We start from the raw sequence: 24,917 nt of genomic DNA on the forward strand, positions 1-24,917 counted from the left end.
CCTGCCCCCAGCCTCTTCCCTGCACTGAATAGACACCGCGCACATGCGAGCAGCATCAATTCACTTTCACCTGCGCTGCTGCAGACTGCACAGTACAGCACAGCAGCGGAAGTGACAGAGTGGCACAAAAAGAGGACAATGTATTCTTGCGCCACTCTCGTTCCAAAGAGATGGTAAATACTCAAAAGTCCAACGGAAAGTTCACAAAGTATGACACGTCAGTTCCAAACAGACTCAGTAGCTCTCAATAGGCATAAATGTGCAAAAGAGAGAAACATACAATAGATTAGGAACAATGGCCCTCATTCCGAGTTGATCGCTAGCTGCTGTTGTTGTTTGCTGCGTAGCGATCAGTTAAAAATACGGCAAAACTGTGCATGTACCGCAATGCGCACGCGCGACGTAAAGGTACAAAGAGCATTGTGGTTCTGCACAGGTTCTAGCCGAACGCAAGGAGATTGACAGAAAGTGGGAGTTTCTTGGTGTCAACTGACCGTTTTCTGGGAGTGTTTGGAAAAACACAGGCGTGGACGAGCAGGTATCTGACATCATTACTGTGTCATTCGTCGCAGCAGTCATCGCACAGAATAAGTAACTACAGCGCTGGTCTTGTTTTGCACAAAATGTGTTTGCTGCCGCTCTGCTGCACAGGCGTTCGCACCCCTGCAAAGCGAAAATACACTCCCCCGCGGGCGGCAACTATGTGTTTGCACGGCTGCTAAAAGTAGCTAGCGAGTGATCAACTCGGAATGAGGGCCAATAAATCTTCCTTAGCCACACCACATGTGCAGAGATGGAATTTACGTGGCTTCTCCAGAGGATAGACAAAGAAGATACACATCAGCAGAAGCGTGGACACGACATGTGGTAAGCACCACTGTGGAATTAGGTGTAAAATACTGGACGCTCACCAAGGACGTAAGTAAATCCCATATAAATCATTTACAGTGCATCCGGAAAGTATTCACAGCGCTTCACTTTATCCACATTTTGTTATGTTACAGCCTTATTCCAAAATGAAATAAATTAATTTTTTCCCTCAGAAGTCTTCATACAATAGCCCATAATGGCGTGAAAAAAGTTTTCTTGAGATTTTTGCAAATTTATAAAAAATACATAACTAAGAAATCACATGTACATAAGTATTCACAGCCTTTGCTCAATACTTTGTTGATGCACCTTTGGCAGTAATTACAGCCTCAAGTCTTTTTGAATATGATGCCACAAGCTTGGCACACCTATCTTTGGGCAGTTTCGCCCATTCCTGTTTGCAGCGCCTCTCAAGCTCCATCAGGTTGGATGGGAAGCATCAGTGCACAGCCATTTTCAGATCTCTCCAGAGATGTTCAAATCAGATTCAAGTCTGGGCTCTGGCTGGGCCACTCAAGGACATTCACAGAATTGTCCTGAAGCTACTCCTTTGATATCTTGGCTGTGTGCTTAGGGTCGTTGTCCTGCTGAAAGATGAACCGTCGCCCCAGTCTGAGATCAAGAGTGCTCTGGAGCAGGTTTTCATCCAGGATGTCTCTGTACACTGCTGCATTCATCTTTCCCTCTATCCTGACTAGTCTCCCAGTTCCTGCCACTGAAAAACATCCCCACATCATGATGCTGCCACCACCATGCTTCACTGTAGGGATGGTATTTGCCTGGTGATGGAGCGGTGCCTGGTTTCCTCCAAACATGACGTCTGGCATTCACACCAAAGAGTTCAATCTTTGTCTCATCAAACCAGAGAATTTTGTTTCTCGTGGTCTGAGAGTCCTTCAGGTGCATTTTGGCAAACTCCAGGCCGGCTGTCATGTGCTTTTTACTAAGGAGTGGCTTCCGTCTGACCACTCTACCATACTGGCCTGACTGGTGGATTGCTGCAGAGATGGTTGTCCTTTGGAAGGTTCTCCTCTCTCCACAGAGTGACCATTGGGTTCTTGGTCACCTCCCTGACTAGGGCCCTTCTCCCCCGAATGCTCAGTTTAGACGGCTGGCCAGCTCTAGGAAGAGTCCTGGTGGTTCCGAACTTCTTCCATTTACAGATGATGGAGGCCACTGTCCTCATTGGAACCTTCAAAGCAGCATATATTTTTCTGTACCCTTCCCCAGATTTGTGCCTCGAGACAATCCTGTCTCGGAGGTCTACAGACGATTCCTTTGACTTCATGCTTGGTTTGTGCTCAGACATGCACTGTCAAGTTTGGGACCTTATATAGACAGGTGTGTGCCTTTCCAAATCATGTCCAATCAACTGAATGTACCACAGGTGGACTCCAATTAAGCTGTAGGAACATCTCAAGGATGATCAGTGGAAACAGGATGCACCGGAGCTCAGTTTTGAGCTTCAGGGCAAAGTCTGTGAATACTTATGTACATGTGATTCCTTAGTTTTTTATTTTTTATAAATTTTGAAAAACCTAAAAAAAAAAAAAACTTTTTTCACGTTGTCATTATGGGATATCATGTGTAGAATTTGGAGGGAAACAATTAAATTTATTCCATCTTGAAATAAGGCTGTAACATAACAAAATGTGGAAAAAGCGAAGCGCTGTGAATACTTTCCGGATGCACTGTATATCTATCAAGTATACCTCCCTATGTAATCCTAACACCGGCACCTACCATGTTGATCCACTCACAAGAGTCCATGGGGTAAATTTACTAAGATGGGAGTTTTATTTAAGATGGGATGTTGCCCATAGCAACCAATCAGATTCAAGGTATTATCTCCTAGATGGTGCTAGATAAATGAGAATTAAAATCTGATTGGTTGCTATGGGCAACATCCCATCTTAAATAGAACTCCCATCTTAGTAAATTTACCCCCATGTGTAGTGGGACATGGTCTGCAGCAGCGTTTAATCACAGGGTGATCGGGGGCCATTCTGTTACTGTGTCGATAAAGTTATTGAAGTCATGTGACAGAGTGTCCTCCAACCTCCTGACTGCCTGCGGGACACCTAGGCTCACGGGTGGGACCTGGATAACGGGACTGTACAGCTGGAATTGTGACAGTTGGGAGGTAAAGAAATGAACATTACTCCCCAGCCTTTGATTTCTGTGCTCATTTCATGATTGTCAAATCTGTTCTTTCATTAAACAATATTGATGATAAACTGTGAAACTCACCATATTGACCGACTTCAGTCCTTCGTATGCAGAGTCTGCAGTGATCATGCTCCCGCACACCTTCTGCACATCGCTGCCTGCAGTCTCCTTGTTGTACTGGACAGCCCCCATGAATATATCTGCCAGATTGCTGACAAACTCTATATAATCATCGGGGGCACGGAGAGGCGCACAGGAGAAGAAGTCTTTTTCCAGCTGAGTGACATTCCCAGTCTGAAGCAGTCTGTCCACTATTCGGAAAGCATCTCTCACTTTGTCCAGACACTGCAAATAGATTAACATACACCTGTGACACTGCACAAAGGGATCTTAGTCACATCCTAATACAATTGTGGGCCCGATTCAGAGTTGTATGCAAACCCGATGTTTTTGCAGTTGAGCGATTATTGTCCGACTGCGCAGGCATCTCAGTCGCACATCGCAGGTGCCGCGACGGTCTTGCAACGTAAAGGTGGGTACACACTATTAGATATATCTGCAGATCAATTGATCTGCAGATATATCTATGTACGGATCGGGCAGTGTGCTGTGCATACACACAGCCCGATCCGTCGGGGGACTGACGTCATGAACTGGGCGGGCGGGCGCGAGCGCCCGCCCAGTTCACCTGTCAATCACCGCCGGCCGCCGCAGCATGTGTACGGGCGGTCGGACGACCGCCCCGTACACACACAGCGACGGGCCAATATATCGGTAGATATATTGGCTGTCGGCTGTGCTGCGCGGCCGACGCGATACGTCTGTGAACGACGGAGTTCACAGACGTATCGCCCGTACACACTGGCCGACGGTCCCGCGATGTATCAGCCGTTCAAGAGAACGGCCGATACATCGACCAGTGTGTACGGGCCTTAAGTCGCAGAGAAGATTTATTCGCAAAGTGACAGCCAGGGACCGTTTGGGGGTGGTAACGGGGAAGTGGTGACAAATATGCAGGCGTGTTTTTAGGGCGTGTCTCAGCCTGTGACTGCGATTCCGCACAGCTGCAATGACTGCGGCATGTTGTTTCCTGCAGCAGGGTGCGCGACCATAGGGCTATGAGAGCAGGACAGAGAACTCTATTGGCTGGGGCACTACTTTTTTCAAATAAAACTTACCTTTTATTGTAGTTGGGGCTCAAACATACACCAAAAAAATATTAAATCATATGTGCATTGCATTGAATCCACACTCAGCGCTGCAAAGATCTTCTACTCAATCCATTGTTAAAAAATGTATCAGTTGTCAATAATAGTATATCACCATGAACGTATAATAAGATTTTACTTACCGATAAATCTATTTCTCATAGTCCGTAGTGGATGCTGGGACTCCGTCAGGACCATGGGGAATAGCGGCTCCGCAGGAGACAGGGCACAAAATTTAAAAGTTTGACCACTAGGTGGTGTGTACTGGCTCCTCCCCCTATGACCCTCCTCCAAGCCTCAGTTAGGATACTGTGCCCGGACGAGCGTACACAATAAGGAAGGATTTTGAATCCCGGGTAAGACTCATACCAGCCACACCAATCACACTGTACAACCTGTGATCTGAACCCAGTTAACAGTATGATAACGTAGGAGCCTCTGAAAAGATGGCTCACAACAATAAACAACCCGATTTTTTTGTAACAATAACTATGTACAAGTATTGCAGACAATCCGCACTTGGGACGGGCGCCCAGCATCCACTACGGACTATGAGAAATAGATTTATCGGTAAGTAAAATCTTATTTTCTCTGACGTCCTAGTGGATGCTGGGACTCCGTCAGGACCATGGGGATTATACCAAAGCTCCCAAACGGGCGGGAGAGTGCGGATGACTCTGCAGCACCAAATGAGAGAACTCCAGGTCCTCCTTAGCCAGGGTATCAAATTTGTAGAATTTTACAAACGTGTTCTCCCCTGACCACGTAGCTGCTCGGCAGAGTTGTAATGCCGAGACCCCTCGGGCAGCCGCCCAAGATGAGCCCACCTTCCTTGTGGAGTGGGTATTGACAGATTTAGGCTGTGGCAGGCCTGCCACAGAATGTGCCAGTTGAATTGTGCTACAAATCCAACGAGCAATCGTCTGCTTAGAAGCAGGAGCACCCATCTTGTTGGGTGCATATAGTATAAACAGCGAGTCAGATTTTCTGACTCCAGCCGTCCTTGAAATATATATTTTCAATGCTCTGACAACGTCCAGCAACTTGGAATCCTCCAAATCGCTAGTAGCCGCAGGCACCACAATAGGCTGGTTCAGGTGAAACGCTGATACCACCTTAGGCAGAAAATGAGGACGCGTCCTCAATTCTGCCCTGTCCGAATGGAAAATCAGATATGGGCTTTTATACGACAAAGCCGCCAATTCTGACACTCTCCTGGCTGAAGCCAGAGCCAGTAGCATGGTTACTTTCCATGTAAGATATTTCAAATCTACCGATTTGAGTGGCTCAAACCAATGGGATTTGAGAAAATCCAATACTACATTGAGATCCCACGGTGCCACTGGGGGCACAACCGGGGGCTGTATATGTAGTACTCCTTTTACAAAAGTCTGGACTTCAGGAACTGAAGCCAATTCTTTCTGGAAGAAAATCGACAGGGCCGAAATTTGAACCTTAATGGACCCTAATTTGAGGCCCATAGATAATCCTGTTTGCAGGAAATGTAGGAATCGACCCAGTTGAAATTCCTCTGTCGGGGCCTTCCTGGCCTCACACCATGCAACATATTTTCTCCAAATGCGGTGATAATGTTGTGCAGTCACCTCCTTCCTGGCTTTGACCAGGGTAGGGATGACCTCTTCCGGAATGCCTTTTTCCTTTAGGATCCGGCGTTCAACCGCCATGCCGTCAAACGCAGCCGCGGTAAGTCTTGGAATAGACACGGTCCCTGCTGAAGCAGATCCCTTTTTAGAGGTAGAGGCCACGGGTCTTCCGTGAGCATCTCCTGAAGTTCCGGGTACCAAGTCCTTCTTGGCCAGTCCGGAGCCACTAGTATCGTTCTTACTCCCCTTTGCCGTATAATTCTCAGTACCTTGGGTATGAGAGGCAGAGGAGGGAACACATACACTGACTGGTACACCCATGGTGTTACCAGAGCGTCCACAGCTATTGCCTGAGGATCTCTTGACCTGGCGCAATACCTGTCCAGTTTTTTGTTGAGGCGGGACGCCATCATGTCCACCATTGGTCTTTCCCAATGGACCACAATCATGTGGAAGACTTCTGGATGAAGTCCCCACTCTCCCGGGTGAAGATCGTGTCTGCTTCCCAGTTGTCCACTCCCGGAATGAACACTGCCGACAGTGCTATCACATGATTTTCCGCCCAGCGAAGAATCCTTGCAGCTTCTGCCATTGCCCTCCTGCTTCTTGTGCCGCCCTGTCTGTTTACGTGGGCGACTGCCGTGATGTTGTCCGACTGGATCAACATCGGCTGACCCTGAAGCAGAGGTTTTGCCAGGCTTAGAGCATTGTAGATTGCTCTTAGTTCCAGTATATTTATGTGAAGAGACGTTTCCAGGCTTGACCACACGCCCTGGAAGTTTCTTCCTTGTGTGACCGCTCCCCAGCCTCTCAGGCTGGCATCCGTGGTCACTAGGACCCAGTTCTGTATGCCGAATCTGCGGCCCTCCAACAGATGAGCACTCTGCAACCACCATAGCAGAGAGACCCTTGTCCTTGTCGACAATTTTATCCGCTGATGCATCTGCAGATGCGATCCGGACCATTTGTCTAGCAGATCCCACTGAAAAATTCGTGCATGGAATCTGCCGAATGGAATCGCTTCGTAAGAAGCCACCATTTTTCCCAGGACTCTTGTGCATTGATGCACAGACACTGTCCCTGGTTTTAGGAGGTTCCTGACTAGTTCGGATAACTCCCTGGCTTTCTCCTCTGGAAGAAATACCTTTTTCTGAACAGTGTCCAGAATCATCCCTAGGAACAGCAGACGTGTCGTCGGGATCAGTTGGGATTTTGGAAAATTCAGAATCCACCCGTGCTGTTGGAGCACTACTTGAGTTAGTGCTACTCCGACCTCCAGCTGTTCTCTGGATCTTGCCCTTATCAGGAGATCGTCCAAGTAAGGGATAATTAATACGCCTTCTCTTCGAAGAAGGATCATCATTTCGGCCATCACCTTGGTAAAGACCCTGGGTGCCGTGGACAATCCAAACGGCAGCGTCTGAAACTGATAATGACAGTTTTGTACCACGAACCTGAGGAACCCTTGGTGTGAAGGGCAAATTGGGACATGAAGGTAAGCATCCTTGATGTCCAAGGACACCATAAAATCCCCTTCTTCCAGATTCGCTATCACTGCTCTGAGTGACTCCATCTTGAACTTGAATTTTTGTATGTACAGGTTCAGAGATTTCAGATTTAAAATAGGTCTTACCGAGCCGTCCGGCTTCGGTACCACAAATAGCGTGGAGTAATACCCCTTTCCCTGTTGTAGAAGGGGTACCTTGACTATCACCTGCTGAGAATACAGCTTGTGAATGGCTTCCAATACCGTCGCCCTGTCGGAGGGAGACGTTGGCAAAGCAGACTTTAGGAACCGGCGAGGGGGAGACTTCTTGAATTTCAACCTGTAACCCTGAGATACTACCTGCAGGATCCAGGGGTCCACCTGCGAGTGAGCCCACTGTGCGCTGAAATTCTTGAGGCGACCCCCCACCGCCCCTGAGTCCGCTTGTAAGGTCCCAGCGTCATGCTGAGGCCTTTGCAGAAGCCGGGGAGGACTTCTGCTCCTGGGAAGGGGCTGCTTGGTGCAGTCTCTTACCCTTTCCTTTGCCTCGGGGCAAATATGAATGTCCTTTTGCTCGCTTGTTCTTATAGGAACGAAAGGACTGCGGCTGAAAAGACTGCGTCTTTTTCTGTTGGGAGGGGACTTGAGGTAAAAAGGTGGACTTCCCGGCTGTTGCCGTGGCTACCAAATCCGATAGACCGACCCCAAATAATTCCTCCCCTTTATACGGTAATACTTCCATATGCCGTTTGGAATCCGCATCGCCTGACCACTGTCGTGTCCATAGACTTCTTCTGGCAGATATGGACATCGCACTTACTCTTGATGCCAGAGTGCAGATATCCCTCTGTGCATCTCGCATATAAAGAAAAGCATCCTTTAATTGCTCTATAGTCAATAAAATACTGTCCCTATCCAGGGTATCAATATTTTCAGTCAGGGAATCCGACCAAGCCACCCCAGCACTGCACATCCAGGCTGAGGCGATTGCTGGTCGCAGTATAACACCAGTATGTGTGTATATACTTTTTAGAGTATTTTCCAGCCTCCTATCAGCTGGATCCTTGAGGGCGGCCGTATCAGGAGACGGTAACGCCACTTGTTTGGATAAACGTGTGAGCGCCTTGTCCACCCTAGGGGGTGTTTCCCAGCGCGCCCTAACCTCTGGCGGGAAAGGGTATAATGCCAATAACTTCTTTGAAATTAGCAGTTTTTTATCAGGGGTAACCCACGCTTCATCACACACGTCATTCAATTCCTCTGATTCAGGAAAAACTACAGGTAGTTTTTTCAGACCCCACATAATACCCCTTTTTGTGGTACTTGCAGTATCAGAGATATGCAAAGCCTCCTTCATTGCCGTGATCATATAACGTGTGGCCCTACTGGAAAATACGTTCGTTTCTTCACCGTCGACACTAGATTCGGTGTCCGTGTCTGGGTCTGTGTCGACCGACTGAGGCAAAGGGCGTTTTACAGCCCCTGACGGTGTTTGAGACGCCTGTACAGGTGCTAATTGGTTTGTCGGCCGTCTCATGTCGTCAACCGACTTTTGCAGCGTGCTGACATTATCACGTAATTCCATAAACAAAGCCATCCATTCCGGTGTCGACTCCCTAGGGGGTGACATCACCAATACCGGCAATTGCTCCGCCTCCACACCAACATCGTCCTCATACATGTCGACACACACGTACCGACACACAGCAGACACACAGGGAATGCTCTGATAGAAGACAGGACCCCACTAGCCCTTTGGGGAGACAGAGGGAGAGTTTGCCAGCACACACCAAAGCGCTATAATTATATAGGAACAACCTTATATAAGTGTTGTTTCCTTATAGCTGCTTAAATATATATAATATCGCCAAAAAATGCCCCCCCTCTCTGTTTTTTACCCTGTTTCTGTAGTGCAGTGCAGGGGAGAGCCTGGGAGCCTTCCTAGCAGCGGAGCTGTGTAGGAAAATGGCGCTGTGTGCTGAGGAGATAGGCCCCGCCCCCTATTTCGGCGGGCTCTTCTCCCGGTTTTTCTGAGACCTGGCAGGGGTGAAATACATCCATATAGCCTCAGGGACTATATGTGATGTATTCTATTTAGCCAGAAAGGTAATCTCATTGCTGCCCAGGGCGCCCCCCCCAGCGCCCTGCACCCTCAGTGACCGCTGGTGTGAAGTGTGCCTGAGCGCAATGGCGCACAGCTGCAGTGCTGTGCGCTACCTCATGAAGACTGAAAAGCCTTCAGCCGCCGGTTTCTGGACCTCTTCTTACTTCGGCATCTGCAAGGGGGTCGGCGGCGCGGCTACGGTGACCCATCCAGGCTGTGCCTGTGATCGTCCCTCTGGAGCTAGTGTCCAGTAGCCTAAGAAGCAAATCCATCCTGCACGCAGGTGAGTTCACTTCTTCTCCCCTAGGTCCCTCGTTGCAGTGAGCCTGTTGCCAGCAGGACTCACTGAAAATAAGAAACCTATCAAAACTTTTACTCTAAGCAGCTCTTTATGAGAGCCACCTAGATTGCACCCTGCTCGGACGGGCACAAAAACCTAACTGAGGCTTGGAGGAGGGTCATAGGGGGAGGAGCCAGTACACACCACCTAGTGGTCAAACTTTTAAATTTTGTGCCCTGTCTCCTGCGGAGCCGCTATTCCCCATGGTCCTGACGGAGTCCCAGCATCCACTAGGACGTCAGAGAAATATATAATACTCTAAAAAGAAAGTGACATATTGTACTCAGCCGTTCTTCATAGAGTTGAGTGATATCCTCTTATCTGTATACTCACATATTACATAAGTGGCAACACTTTGGTGATTGTAACCTTCCCACTAAAACTACATCCTGTTGCAGCAGACTTCACTCAACTGTATGCAGAACTGCTGACTACAATATGTCACATTCTTTTTACAATATTGTGTATATGTTCATGGAGATATATTATTATTGACAACTGATACATTTTTTTAACATTGCATTGAGTAGGAGATCTTTGCATCACTTAGGGGCCTATTTATCACCATCCGCATCCAGGATGCGGATGACTGGTGATAAAATCGCTCAAAATCGCACTGCGATACTTGATTACATCGCAGGGATGTACCAATTATCGCATGCAGGAACAGAGCTTGCGGTCAAGCTCTGTCCCTGCGATGCCTCTTCGCAGCATCATAAGGGTATTTTTCGTAAAAAATACCCCGATGTCCTGCTGCGCATGCGCCATCCCCCGCCGACATCACCGCTACCGCCACGGGCGCCGGGTCCTTCTCCTGCACTCTGACCCCCGGTGCTGTAAAGTGCGCTGCCGTTTTGCAGCGTCACTTTACTGCACCGGGATCACATTGCAGCATATGGGGGAACCGGCGCCCGGCAGCGTTCACCGGAGCAGCGGACACCGGCTCCCTGGACAGGTTAGTATGGGGTTTTTTTTCATTTTCTTTTCTCTTACGTCCTAGAGGATGCTGGGGACTCCGTAAGGACCATGGGGAATAGACGGGCTCCGCAGGAGACATGGGCACTAAAAAGAACTTTAGATATGGGTGTGCACTGGCTCCTCCCTCTATGCCCCTCCTCCAGACCTCAGTTAGAGCCTGTGCCCAGAGGAGACTGGGTGCACTACAGGGGAGCTCTCCTGAGTTTCTCTGAAAAGACTTTTGTTAGGTTTTTTATTTTCAGGGAGCACTGCTGGCAACAGGCTCCCTGCATCGAGGGACTGAGGAGAGAGAAACAGACACCTACTTAAATGATAGGCTCTGCTTCTTAGGCTACTGGACACCATTAGCTCTAGAGGGAGTCAGAACGCAGGTCTCTCCTCGCTGTTCGTCCCGGTGCCGCGCCGCTGTCCTCCTCACAGAGCCGGAAGATAGAAGCCGGGTGAGTATAAGAAGATAGAAGACTTCAGAGGCAGCAGAAGACTTCAGATCTTCACTGAGGTAACGCTGCGCGCCATTGCTCCCACACAGAACACACACGGCAGGCACTGATGGGTGCAGGGCGCAGGGGGGGCGCCCTGGGCAGCAATTTACACCTCTAGGACTGGCAAAAATAGATATATTGGCTCTGTCGGCTGTATATGGGCATCCCCCGCCAATCTTTGAATGGATTCGAGCGGGACCGAAGCCCGCCACTGAGGGGGCGGAGCTTGATCCCTCAGCACTAACCAGCGCCATTTTCTCCACAGCACACGCTGAGAAGCTGGCTCCCCGGACTCTCCCCTGCTGAACACGGTGATAGAGGGTTTTAAAGAAGGAAAATAAGAATTTACTTACCGATAATTCTATTTCTCGGAGTCCGTAGTGGATGCTGGGGTTCCTGAAAGGACCATGGGGAATAGCGGCTCCGCAGGAGACAGGGCACAAAAGTAAAGCTTTCCGATCAGGTGGTGTGCACTGGCTCCTCCCCCCATGACCCTCCTCCAAGCCAGTAAGTACTGTGCCCGGACGAGCGTACACAATAAGGGAGGAATTTTGAATCCCGGGTAAGACTCATACCAGCCACACCAATCACACCGTACAACTTGTGATCAAAACCAGTTAACAGTATGATAACAGAGGAGCCTCTGAAAGATGGCTTCCTAACAATAACCCGAATTAGTTAACAATAACTATGTACAATTATTGCAGATAATCCGCACTTGGGATGGGCGCCCAGCATCCACTACGGACTCCGAGAAATAGAATTATCGGTAAGTAAATTCTTATTTTCTCTATCGTCCTAGTGGATGCTGGGGTTCCTGAAAGGACCATGGGGATTATACCAAAGCTCCCAAACGGGCGGGAGAGTGCGGATGACTCTGCAGCACCGAATGAGAGAACTCCAGGTCCTCCTTAGCCAGAGTATCAAATTTGTAAAATTTTACAAACGTGTTCTCCCCTGACCACGTAGCTGCTCGGCAAAGTTGTAATGCCGAGACCCCTCGGGCAGCCGCCCAAGATGAGCCCACCTTCCTTGTGGAGTGGGCCTTTACAGATTTAGGCTGTGGCAGGCCTGCCACAGAATGTGCAAGTTGGATTGTGCTACAGATCCAACGAGCAATCGTCTGCTTAGACGCAGGAGCACCCATCTTGTTGGGTGCATACAATATAAACAACGAGTCAGATTTTCTGACTCCAGCTGTCCTTGCAATATATATTTTTAATGCTCTGACAACGTCCAGTAACTTGGAGTCCTCCAAGTCACTTGTAGCCGCAGGCACTACAATAGGCTGGTTCAGATGAAATGCTGACACCACCTTAGGGAGAAAATGCGGACGAGTCCGCAGTTCTGCCCTGTCCGAATGGAAAATCAGATATGGGCTTTTGTAAGATAAAGCTGCCAGTTCTGACACTCTCCTGGCCGAAGCCAGGGCTAGTAACATGGTCACTTTCCATGTGAGATATTTTAAATCCACCTTTTTTAGTGGTTCAAACCAATGAGATTTTAGAAATTCCAAAACCACATTGAGATCCCACGGTGCCACTGGAGGCACCACAGGAGGCTGTATATGCAGCACTCCCTTAACAAAAGTCTGGACTTCAGGAACTGAAGCCAATTCTTTTTGAAAGAAAATCGACAGGGCCGAAATTTGAACCTTAATAGATCCCAATTTGAGACCCATAGACAATCCTGATTGCAGGAAATGTAGGAATCGACCCAGTTGAAATTCCTCCGTCGGAGCACTCCGATCCTCGCACCACGCAACATATCTTCGCCAAATGCGGTGATAGTGTTGCACGGTTACTTCCTTCCTTGCTTTAATCAAAGTAGGAATGACTTCTTCCGGCATGCCTTTTTCCTTTAGGATCCGGCGTTCAACCGCCATGCCGTCAAACGCAGCCGCGGTAAGTCTTGAAACAGACAGGGACCCTGCTGAAGCAAGTCCCTCCTTAGAGGTAGAGGCCACGGATCTTCCGTGATCATCTCTTGAAGTTCCGGGTACCAAGTCCTTCTTGGCCAATCCGGAACCACTAGTATCGTTCTTACGCCTCTTTGCCGTATAATTCTCAATACTTTTGGTATGAGAGGCAGAGGAGGAAACACATACACCGACTGGTACACCCAAGGCGTTACCAGCGCGTCCACAGCTATTGCCTGCGGATCTCTTGACCTGGCGCAATACCTGTCCAGTTTTTTGTTGAGGCGAGATGCCATCATGTCCACCATTGGTCTTTCCCAACGGGTTACCAGCATGTGGAAGACTTCCGGATGAAGTCCCCACTCTCCCGGGTGAAGGTCGTGTCTGCTGAGGAAGTCTGCTTCCCAGTTGTCCACTCCCGGGATGAACACTGCTGACAGTGCTATCACATGATTCTCTGCCCAGCGAAGAATCCTTGCAGCTTCTGCCATTGCACTCCTGCTTCTTGTGCCGCCCTGTCTGTTCACATGGGCGACTGCCGTGATGTTGTCCGACTGGATCAACACCGGTTTTCCTTGAAGCAGAGGTTCTGCCTGGCTTAGAGCATTGTAGATTGCTCTTAGTTCCAGAATGTTTATGTGAAGAGACGTTTCCAGGCTCGTCCACACTCCCTGGAAGTTTCTTCCTTGTGTGACTGCTCCCCAGCCTCTCAGGCTGGCGTCCGTGGTCACCAGGATCCAATCCTGTATGCCGAATCTGCGGCCCTCCAATAGATGAGCACTCTGCAACCACCACAGAAGAGATACCCTTGTCCTTGGAGACAGGGTTATCCGCTGGTGCATCTGAAGATGCGACCCTGACCATTTGTCTAACAGATCCCTCTGGAAAATTCGTGCATGGAATCTGCCGAATGGAATTGCTTCGTAAGAAGCCACCATTTTTCCCAGGACTCTTGTGCATTGATGTACAGACACCTTTCCTGGTTTTAGGAGGTTCCTGACAAGCTCGGACAACTCCTTGGCTTTTTCCTCCGGGAGAAAAACCTTTTTCTGAACCGTGTCCAGAATCATCCCTAGGAACAGCAGACGAGTTGTCGGCATTAACTGGGATTTTGGAATATTCAGAATCCAGCCGTGCTGTTTTAGCACTTCTTGAGACAGTGCTAATCCCCTCTCTAGCTGTTCTCTGGACCTTGCCCTTATTAGGAGATCGTCCAAGTATGGGATAATTAATACGCCTTTTCTTCGAAGAAGAATCATCATCTCGGCCATTACCTTTGTAAAGACCCGAGGTGCCGTGGACAATCCGAACGGCAGCGTCTGAAACTGATAGTGACAGTTTTGTACAACGAACCTGAGGTACCCCTGGTGTGAGGGGTAAATTGGAACGTGGAGGTACGCATCCTTGATGTCCAAGGACACCATAAAGTCCCCTTCTTCCAGGTTCGCTATCACTGCTCTGAGTGACTCCATTTTGAACTTGAACTTCTTTATGTACAGGTTCAAGGACTTCAGATTTAGAATAGGTCTTACCGAGCCGTCCGGCTTCGGTACCACAAATAGAGTGGAATAATACCCCTTTCCCTGTTGTAGAAGAGGTACCTTGACTATCACCTGCTGAGAGTACAGCTTGTGAATGGCTTCCAAAACCGTCTCCCTTTCGGAGGGGGACGTTGGTAAAGCAGACTTCAGGAAACGGCGAGGCGGATCTGTCTCTAGTTCCAACCTGTACCCCTGAGATATTATCTGCAGGATCCAGGGATCTACCTGCGAGTGAGCCCACTGCGCGCTGAAATGCTTGAGACGACCGCCCACCGCCCCCGAGTCCGCTTGAGAAGCCCCAGCGTCATGCTGAGGCTTTTGTAGAAGCGGGGGAGGGCTTCTGTTCCTGGGAAGGAGCTGCCTGTTGGTGTCTCTTCCCCCTTCCTCTGCCTCGTGGCAGATATGAATATCCCTTTGCTCTCTTGTTTTTAAAGGAACGAAAGGACTGCGGTTGAAAAGTCGGTGTCTTTTTCTGTTGGGGAGTAGCTTGAGGTAAAAAGGTGGATTTCCCGGCTGTAGCCGTGGCCACCAAATCTGATAGACCGACTCCAAATAACTCCTCCCCTTTATACGGCAAAACTTCCATATGCCGTTTTGAGTCCGCATCGCCTGACCACTGTCGCGTCCATAAACTTCTTCTGGCCGAAATGGACATAGCACTTACCCGTGATGCCAGTGTGCAGATATCCCTCTGTGCATCACGCATATAAAGAAATGCATCCTTTATTTGCTCTAAAGACAGTAAAACATTGTCCCTATCCAGGGTATCAATATTTTCAATCAGGGACTCTGACCAAACTACTCCAGCACTGCACATCCAGGCTGACGCTATAGCTGGTCGTAGTATAACACCTGTATATGTGTATATACTTTTTTGGATATTTTCCATCCTCCTATCTGTTGGATCTTTAAGTGCGGCCGTCTCAGGAGAGGGTAACGCCACTTGTTTAGATAAGCGTGTGAGCGCCTTATCCACCCTAGGAGGTGTTTCCCAGCGCGCCCTAACCTCTGACGGGAAAGGGTATAAAGCTAATAACTTCTTTGAAATTAGCATCTTTTTATCGGGGGCAACCCACGCTTCATCACATACATCATTTAGTTCTTCTGATTCAGGAAAAACTATAGGTAGTTTTTTCACACCCCACATAATACCCTGTTTAGTGGTACCAGTAGTATCAGCTAAATGTAACGCCTCCTTCATTGCCAAAATCATATAACGTGTGGCCCTACTGGAAAATACGGTTGATTCGTCACCGTCGCCACTGGAATCAGTGCCTGTGTCTGGGTCTGTGTCGACCGACTGAGGCAAAGGGCGTTTTACAGCCCCTGACGGTGTTTGAGGCGCCTGGACAGGCACTAACTGATTGTCCGGCCGTCTCATGTCGACAAACGACTGCTTTAGCGTGTTGACACTATCCCGTAATTCCATAAATAAAGGCATCCATTCTGGTGTCGACCCCCTAGGAGGTGACATCCCCATATTTGGCAATTGCTCCGCCTCCACACCAATATCGTCCTCATACATGTCGACACACACGTACCGACACACAGCAGACACACAGGGAATGCTCTTAACGAAGACAGGACCCCACTAGCCCTTTGGGGAGACAGAGGGAGAGTTTGCCAGCACACACCAAAAGCGCTATATATGACAGGGATAGCCTTATAATAAGTGCTCCCTGTATAGCTGCTTTTATAATATAATTTTTGCCACTATTTTGCCCCCCCTCTCTTGTTTTACCCTGTTTCTGTAGTGCAGTGCAGGGGAGAGACCTGGGAGCCGTCCTGACCAGCGGAGCTGTGTAAGGAAAATGGCGCTGTGTGCTGAGGAGATAGGCCCCGCCCCTTTTCCGGCGGGCTCGTCTCCCGCTCTTTAGTGTATTCTGGCAGGGGTTAAATATCTCCATATAGCCCCGGAGGCTATATGTGAGGTATTTTTTAGCCAAATAGGTTTTCATTTGCCTCCCAGGGCGCTCCCCTCCCAGCGCCCTGCACCCTCAGTGACTGCCGTGTGAAGTGTGCTGAGAGGAAAATGGCGCACAGCTGCAGTGCTGTGCGCTACCTTTAGAAGACTGAGGAGTCTTCTGCCGCCGATTCTGGACCTCTTCATGTTTCAGCATCTGCAAGGGGGCCGGCGGCGAGGCTCCGGTGACCATCCAGGCTGTACCTGTGATCGTCCCTCTGGAGCTGATGTCCAGTAGCCAAGAAGCCAATCCATCCTGCACGCAGGTGAGTTCACTTCTTCTCCCCTAAGTCCCTCGTTGCAGTGATCCTGTTGCCAGCAGGACTCACTGTAAAATAAAAAACCTAAGCTAAACTTTCTCTAAGCAGCTCTTTAGGAGAGCCACCTAGATTGCACCCTTCTCGGCCGGGCACAAAAATCTAACTGGCTTGGAGGAGGGTCATGGGGGGAGGAGCCAGTGCACACCACCTGATCGGAAAGCTTTACTTTTGTGCCCTGTCTCCTGCGGAGCCGCTATTCCCCATGGTCCTTTCAGGAACCCCAGCATCCACTAGGACGATAGAGAAAGAAAAGCTATATCTATCTGGGAATTTTTTCCAAAGTCATTGGCGCTGGGTGTGTGCTGGCATACTCTCTCTCTGTCTCTCCAAAGGGCCTTGTGGGGGAACTGTCTCCGGATTAGAGATTTCCCTGAGTGTGTGGGGTGTTGGTACGCGTGTGTCGGCATGTCTGAAGCGGAAGGCTCTTCTAGGGAGGAGGTAGAGCAAATGAGTGTGGTGTCTCCGTCGGCAACGCCGACACCTGACTGGTTGGATATGTGGAATGTTTTAAATGCAAATGTGAATTTATTACACAAAAGGTTGGACAAAGCAGAGTCCAGGGAATGTACAGGGAGTCAAGCCCTGCCTTTCACTATGTCGCAGGGACCTTCTGGGTCTAAAAAGCGCCCACTATCCCAAGTAGTAGACACGGATACCGACACAGATTCTGACTCCAGTGTCGACTATGATGATGCGAAGTTGCAGCCAAAATTGGCTAAAAGTATTCATTATATGATTATTGCAATAAAAGATGTGTTGCATATAGCAGATGACCCCTCTGTACCTGACACGAGGGTCCACATGTTTAAAGAAAAGAAGCCTGAGGTTACCTTTCCCACTTCACATGAGCTAAATGTGTTGTTTGAAAGGGCTTGGGAAACTCCAGACAAGAAACTGCAGATTCCCAAAAGGATTCTTATGGCGTATCCTTTCCCGGCTAAGGACAGGATACGGTGGGAATCCTCCCCAAGGGTGGACAAAGCATTGACAAAAAGGTAGCGCTGCCATCTCAAGATACCGCAACCCTCAAGGATCCTGCTGATCGCAGGCAGGAGACTACCTTGAAGTCAATTTACACACATACTGGTACATTATTCAGACCGGCGATAGCGTCGGCTTGGGTTTGTAGCGCTGTAGCAGCGTGGACAGATACCTTATCTGCTGATATAGATGCGCTGGATAAGGAAACCATTTTATTGACCCTGGGTCATATTAAGGATGCTGTCCTATATATGAGAGATGCTCAGAGAGACGTTGGCCTACTGGGTTCCAGAGCCAACGCTATGGCGATTTCTGCTAGACGAGCCCTATGGACCAGACAATGGACGGGTGATGACGACTCGAAGAGGCATATGGAGGTTTTGCCTTACAAGGGTGAGGAATTGTTTGGGGAAGGTCTCACGGACCTAGTTTCCACAGCTACTGCAGGTAAATTAACTTTTTTGCCTTATGTTTCCTCACAGCCTAAGAAAACGCCACATTATCAGATGCAGTCTTTTCGGTCGCATAAATCCAAGAGAGTACGGGGATCTTCCTTTCTTGCCAGAGGTAAGGGCAGGGGGAAAAAGCTGCCAACTACAGCTAGTTCCCAGGAGCAGAAGTCCTCCCCGGCTTCTACAATATCCACCGCATGACGTTGGGGCTCCGCTGAGGGAGTCCGCCCCAGTGGGGGCACGTCTTCGACTTTTCAGCCACGTCTGGGTTCACTCACAGGTGGATCCCTGGGCAATAGACATTGTTTCCCAGGGTTACAAGCTGGAATTCGAAGAGGTGCGCCCACGCCGGTTTTTCAAATCGACCCTACCGGCTTCTTCCCCAGAGAGGGAGATAGTTTTAAATGCAATTCAAAAATTGTGTCTTCAACAAGTGGTGGTCAAAGTTCCCCTGCTTCAACAGGGGATGGGGTATTACTCAACCCTGTTTGTGGTCCCGAAACCGGATGGTTCGGTCAGACCCATTTTAAATTTAAAATCCTTAAACCTATACTTAAAAAGGTTCAAGTTCAAGATGGAATCGCTCAGAGCGGTCATCACCAGCCTGGAAGGGGGGGGTTATATGGTGTCCCTGGACATAAAGGATGCATACCTTCATGTCCCCATATATCCGCCTCATCAGGCGTTCCTGAGATTTGCTGTACAGGATTGTCATTACCAATTTCAGACGTTGCCGTTTGGGCTTTCCACAGCCCCGAGGATTTTCACCAAGGTAATGGCGGAAATGATGGTGCTCCTGCGCAAGCAGGGTGTCACAATTATTCCGTACTTGGACGATCTCCTAATAAAAGCGAGATCAAGAGAGCAGTTGCTGAACAGCGTATCACTTTCCCTGAGGGTGTTGCAGCAGCACAGCTGGATTTTCAATATCCCGAAGTCACAGTTGGTTCCGACGAACCGTTTGCCTTTCTTAGGCATGATTCTGGATACAGACCAGAAAAGGGTTTATCTCCCGATGGAAAAGGCCCAAGAACTCATGAACTTGGTCAGGGACCTCTTGAAGCCAAAAAGGGTGTTGGTGCATCACTGCACTCGAGTTCTGGGAAAGATGGTGGCGTCTTACGAGGCCATTCCATTTGGCAGGTTCCATGCGAGGACTTTTCAGTGGGACCTTCTGGACAAGTGGTCCGGGTCACATCTACAGATTCATCAGATGATCAGCCTGTCCCCCAGGGCCAGGGTATCTCTCCTGTGGTGGCTGCAGAGTGCTCACCTTCTAGAGGGTCGCAGGTTCGGCATTCAGGACTGGGTTCTGGTAACCACGGACGCGAGCCTCCGAGGTTGGGGAGCAGTCACACAGGGAAGAAACTTCCAAGGTCTCTGGTCAAGCCAGGAGGCTTCGCGACCTACCGGTTCTGATTCAGTCAGACAACATCACCGCAGTGGCTCATGTAAACCGTCAAGGCGGAACAAAGAGCAGAGTGGCAATGGCAGAACCCACCAGGATTCTTCGCTGGGCGGAAATTTATCTAAGCGCTCTGACAGCCGTCTTCATTCCGGGAGTGGACAACTGGGAAGCGGACTTCCTCAGCAGACACGATCTACATCCAGGAGAGTGGGGAATTCATCAGGAAATCTTCGCAGAGATTGCAAGTCAGTGGGGACTGCCTCAGATAGACATGATGGCGTCACGCCTCAACAAGAAACTACAGAGGCGGCGATCGCTAGGCAATGACAGATGGTATGTGCCGGTGCGCAGTTCCGACCCGATCGCTGCAAGAAACTGCAGCGAGCGATCGGGTCGGAATGACCCCCCAATGTCTGTAGCCTGGGTCTGCTCAGCCAGTATAACTGTCATTTTCAAGTGAGATCTGCTGCTGTGCAAGGTTCTTGTAGAGACACAATGGACATAAACAATGAAATGGAATGAAAAATAATAACTTTGTTATTTTTCACTATAGTGTGCTTTTATGCCCCAGAATTTACATGGGACTGGATTATGCGGTCAATGCAATTGGAGGTTTTTACATTATAATTTTAAAGGCCATAAATACTGATTAAAGTATTAGCTCACTATTTACCTCTATATCTGCACTATTATATGACAGGTTACTAATAATGATTCTGAAGTATTGTAGATCTTTACCCTGTAACACCAACCCCCTGTTTACCAAGTACCCATTAAAAGTGTGTTGGTATAAAAGCACCCTCTAAGTTATGTCCATTTATTTAAAGTGAAGCTTAATTGGAGTAATTTTATACCAAGACGATCCTTCATTGCAATGTTTGGTATTTGGGAACACATGGAGAACCTAGGCACTAGGAGAGTAATTTGGACCGTCAGACACAAGCCAGGTATTGCGGCATCTTGTGACACCTACAGGGTGCCATCTATGGGTCATTGGCCAGTTCTTGTGACTTGTCAAGATAAATATGTGTTTATATTTATAATATTTTTTAGGGCTAGAAGTCCAAATTGTTGTGATATCCTATATATACATCATTCATTTGTATGTAGTGATATAGTTCCATAGCCTCACCTTTGTTGATCCTCCAATAACCGGGTCTGATAAGCTCTGAGCCACCACCTGTGAACAGAGAGAGCGAAGGTTCACAAAATGACCATGAGCTGTGGGACATTCTCCTTCGTAGTGTAGCTGCTGTATGGACTGAAACAAACAGTAGTCAGTCCTTTACCAGCTAACACCTACCCTCTTTATGACCCACCCCTGCAATCCCACCCACACAATGTATAATAATATCCAGATGATGTTAATAAACTGGAAACTCGACCATCTACTGTAGTGATATTATATGTCTCTCTGCTTCCGCCTCCAAACTCTGCCAATCTCTCCACTAGCTTCACCAATCCATACAGACTCCAACTGAAACTTCTCACCTTCACCTACGTCCTACAAAGTTCTCAGCCTCTGTTCCACTTCCAACATCTCCGTCCACACCTCACTCCACACTCCATCCCACCATCCCCGCTCTGCCAACGACCAAGTTACCAATGATAACTATGTCATATGCCAGCCTGTAAAACTTCTCCCATGGCTTTCCACACATCAAATTACTAGTAAACAGCCTCCAATGTTTTAAGAACTGCTTAATATTACTGAAAGACTTCCACCTCACTCACTCAGCCTCCCTAAGCCTACATTCTCATTGGTGTGTATTGGGATGCCAAAGTCGGTGGCGAATGGTGGTGGGGGGGGGGGGGGGGGGAGGGGGTGGCATGGAGGGGTGGCGAGCGTAGCAAGTCCCTTGCGGGCTCGCTGTGCTTGCCACGCTGCGGTCGCAATGTGTTCTATTCCCACTCTATGGGTGTCGTGGACACCCACGAGTGTGAATAGTCCCTATTGGTCGGCATGCCAACCGTCAGGATTGCGAGGGGACGGGATGTAGGGGGAGGTAATGTGAAGACCACCGGTCACATAAGTCACCAGCCCCTTGTCTCAGCCTCATCTCTCCCCATTAGATTACAAGTTCTCACGAGCAGGACCCTCCCTCCTCTGTCTTCTTGCCTGCATTCACCTTGTCCACCTGTGCATACTAATTATTATCATCAATGTATATTTACACCAAGGGGCATATGTAATAGGGTCAGAGCTTGCTGGAGATGCGGGTTGCCAGCCGATATCAGACAATGGGGCAGATGTATTAAGCCTGGAGAAGGCATAAGGAAGTGATAAACCAGTGAAAAGTGCAAGGTGATAAACGCACCAGCCAATCAGCTCCTAACTGTTAATTTAGATATAGGAGCTGATTGGCTGGTGTGTTTATCACCTTGCACTTATCACTGGTTTATCACTTCCTTATGCCTTCTCCAGTTTAATACGTACTGTATGCCCCTTTTTCTTTAAAGTGGCAATGATTGCCACTTTAAAAAAACATCAGAGATTGGCCGGCAACCCGTACCTCCAGCAAACTCGGACCCTATTACATATGCCCCCAAATGTTCATAGTGCCATACAGGGAAAGAATTTCAATGAACCACGGCCAATTCTATATGAAAAGTAGGGAAATAATGGAATAAAATGACAGTTGAGTTACAGTAAAACAGTATTACTCACTGGCCCTGTGGGGGAAGGGCGGACAGAAAGGATTATACATATACACCATTAAAGGGAGGTAACTGGAGACAGGGATAGTGCAGGGAGGACAAGAGTATGGAGGGCCCTGCTTGTGATCGCTTACAGACTAAGGGAGTCGGGTATAAGAGGGGGGTGAACTAGGAAGATATGAGGCAGGAAGGCAGAGAGGTGACGGAGATGTGACCAGTGAAGGGGTTGAATCAAACAGATGAGATAGTAAGATAAGAGAAGCTGCAGCATTAAGGATAGATGCAATAGGGGGGTGGGGGGGGGGGGGGGGGGGGGGGGGGGGGGGGAGACCAGAGAGTAGTAGGCCCAAAGAGATGGAAGAGAGACATTTGGAGATGGGAGGGGGTAGAGGTGGATCGGTAGTTTTTAGTATCATTACCATAAAGGGGCTGATGAGGAGGCATAGAGAGATAAGAGAAGGGGGCTGAGGACACTGTGTTGGATAACACCAACTGGAAGAGTATATTATCTACCTCCTAACTGTGCAACATTATAAATAAACTATAAAAGGTCCTCACGGAAAGTTTGGTGTTTCCCATAACTGGTCATGTGACGCTCTCTACCTGTATACCTTCCCAGCTAGATCATGATGACGTTGCTGTTCAGCAACAGGTACCCAGCACTCCAACTTCATGACAGTTACCAAAGCATTGTATAACATCTGACACCAATACTGTAGGGTATATCACCTTGTTATAATCTATAAAATCCAACTCTGCTCTGACTGGGGCAGAGGAGGCCACAGCTGCATAGACCAAATGTGGGAACTGCAACAAAACACAGCGTTATTTAAAATTAATTAACTGGATGATTCTTAATTAACAAAAATAAAAATAAATCTATATTTGCATTTGTGCGAACTGGAAAAGAAAAAGTAAAGCGTTTTGACTTCCCTGCTCAGAAAGTGATACATTGCTCACAAACAAGCACAAAGATATTGATTTCTGTGTAGATAAAGTACTGTATATTCTATTTTTTGTTTAATTAGTAATATTAAGTATGGGATGTCATTCAAAAGACATCTAAGGTAGACATTAATAAAGTCTCACCTTCATTCTGAACCATGCCGAAAGGGATCCAGGATAAGACCCTCCAAAGCAAATCCAGGTGTTGTTCTGAGTTAGGTTGTATGTCTGGGAGATGAACAGATGGAAAGAAGCCAGGTCTGCAAGTCTAGAGAGAGAAACAGAGAAAGAGAAAGAGAGACAGAGGGGAGAAATAATAAAGACAAATTCTAACTGCACTGTAAAGTGTCTCCCAGTGTCGCAGGGGCAGCGATGGGGGCAGTAACACAGACACTGCGTCTTGAGTAAAAAGACGGCATGGGGTACATTTACTAAAAGTCAATTTTTGGTCTATTTAAAATCGACAAGAATAGAACCAACATCCCCATAAAATTGACTACAGTGTTTCTGTTCCAAATAACTCATTTACTAAAAGTTGATTTTGAGTTCCATTTTAAAATTGCTGGGTGATGCAAATTCTATTTGATGTTCTAAATGTGTTCCATTCACCAAAAATAGACACAATTATACAAAAGTGTTCCTATTGGCCACATGCACTGTATTACCCACAACCACCTTCATTCCTTGCTAATTTGCATATCCACAATTTTGTTTTTAAATCATTCCTGTGCCTTTAAATGCCATGAGCCAGAGTGTACCCCACATGCTTCTCTCCCATGTTGTTTCCAACATATTGAGGTTTCAGACAATTCCACATGATTTAAAAAGAAATAGAACTGGTTTTGGTGGTTCTATTGAAAATGGTGATTTGTGGTCGATTTCGAATTGACTATTAGTAAATATGGGTAAGGAATTGAACTCTATGTTAAAGCACTGAAGGTTCTATTGTAGTTCTATTTAAGTGTAAAGCTCTATTTCAGTCGATTATGACTTAGTAAATACCGGTCACACAAAATCGACTTTTAGTAAATATACCTCCCCCCCCCCCCCCCCCCCCCCGCAATGCCAGTTTCTGTGATCCGCTGCCGCACTGCAGCATTGGATCATCTGTGTGACCACCAGACATCGGAGTTAGTAAATAGTTTCCCACCTCCCAGCGGATGTATTAAAAAGAAAGGACAGCACCCACAATAAAAGTCATCCTTCCCGCTGCATTAGGGTGAGACATAACAGTTTATTACTCACGCTTGTTGACTGGACAGGAATCTTATTGCCTCCAATGTCAATCCATCTGGGTTAATGCTAGCTCCATAATACCGATGTTCAAGGGCTACCAGGAGGGCCCGATGTGTCTGTGCCAACTCAACATGCTCCCCTATAGTAGAGAGATTGTCCCTGTGAGGCTCTAATATTCTGTAGGCACCATACAGTAGATGCAGTAGAACACCATTAACTCTGCATCTCTATCACTAATCTGACAGATCAGACCT

The 24,917-nt window shown here is 48.1% G+C and overlaps 1 protein-coding gene across 1 annotated transcript in view; it reads right to left on the reverse strand.

The window, feature by feature from the left end:
• The window catches only part of PRSS16 (serine protease 16), a 44,667-nt gene that overhangs the window by 14,367 nt on the left and 5,383 nt on the right, over positions 1 to 24,917 (reverse strand). Inside the window, exons 4-8 of the mRNA XM_063937850.1 lie at positions 24,673 to 24,802; positions 23,572 to 23,695; positions 23,212 to 23,289; positions 20,957 to 21,004; positions 3,121 to 3,384 (exon numbers count right to left, since the gene is read on the reverse strand). Of these exons, the coding sequence (XP_063793920.1) occupies positions 3,121 to 3,384; positions 20,957 to 21,004; positions 23,212 to 23,289; positions 23,572 to 23,695; positions 24,673 to 24,802 (644 nt within the window). The remainder of the gene's footprint in view (positions 1 to 3,120; positions 3,385 to 20,956; positions 21,005 to 23,211; positions 23,290 to 23,571; positions 23,696 to 24,672; positions 24,803 to 24,917) is intronic.

The sequence above is a fragment of the Pseudophryne corroboree genome, chromosome 8 (genome assembly GCF_028390025.1).
Source record: "Pseudophryne corroboree isolate aPseCor3 chromosome 8, aPseCor3.hap2, whole genome shotgun sequence".
Classification (NCBI taxonomy): Eukaryota; Metazoa; Chordata; class Amphibia; order Anura; family Myobatrachidae; genus Pseudophryne; species Pseudophryne corroboree.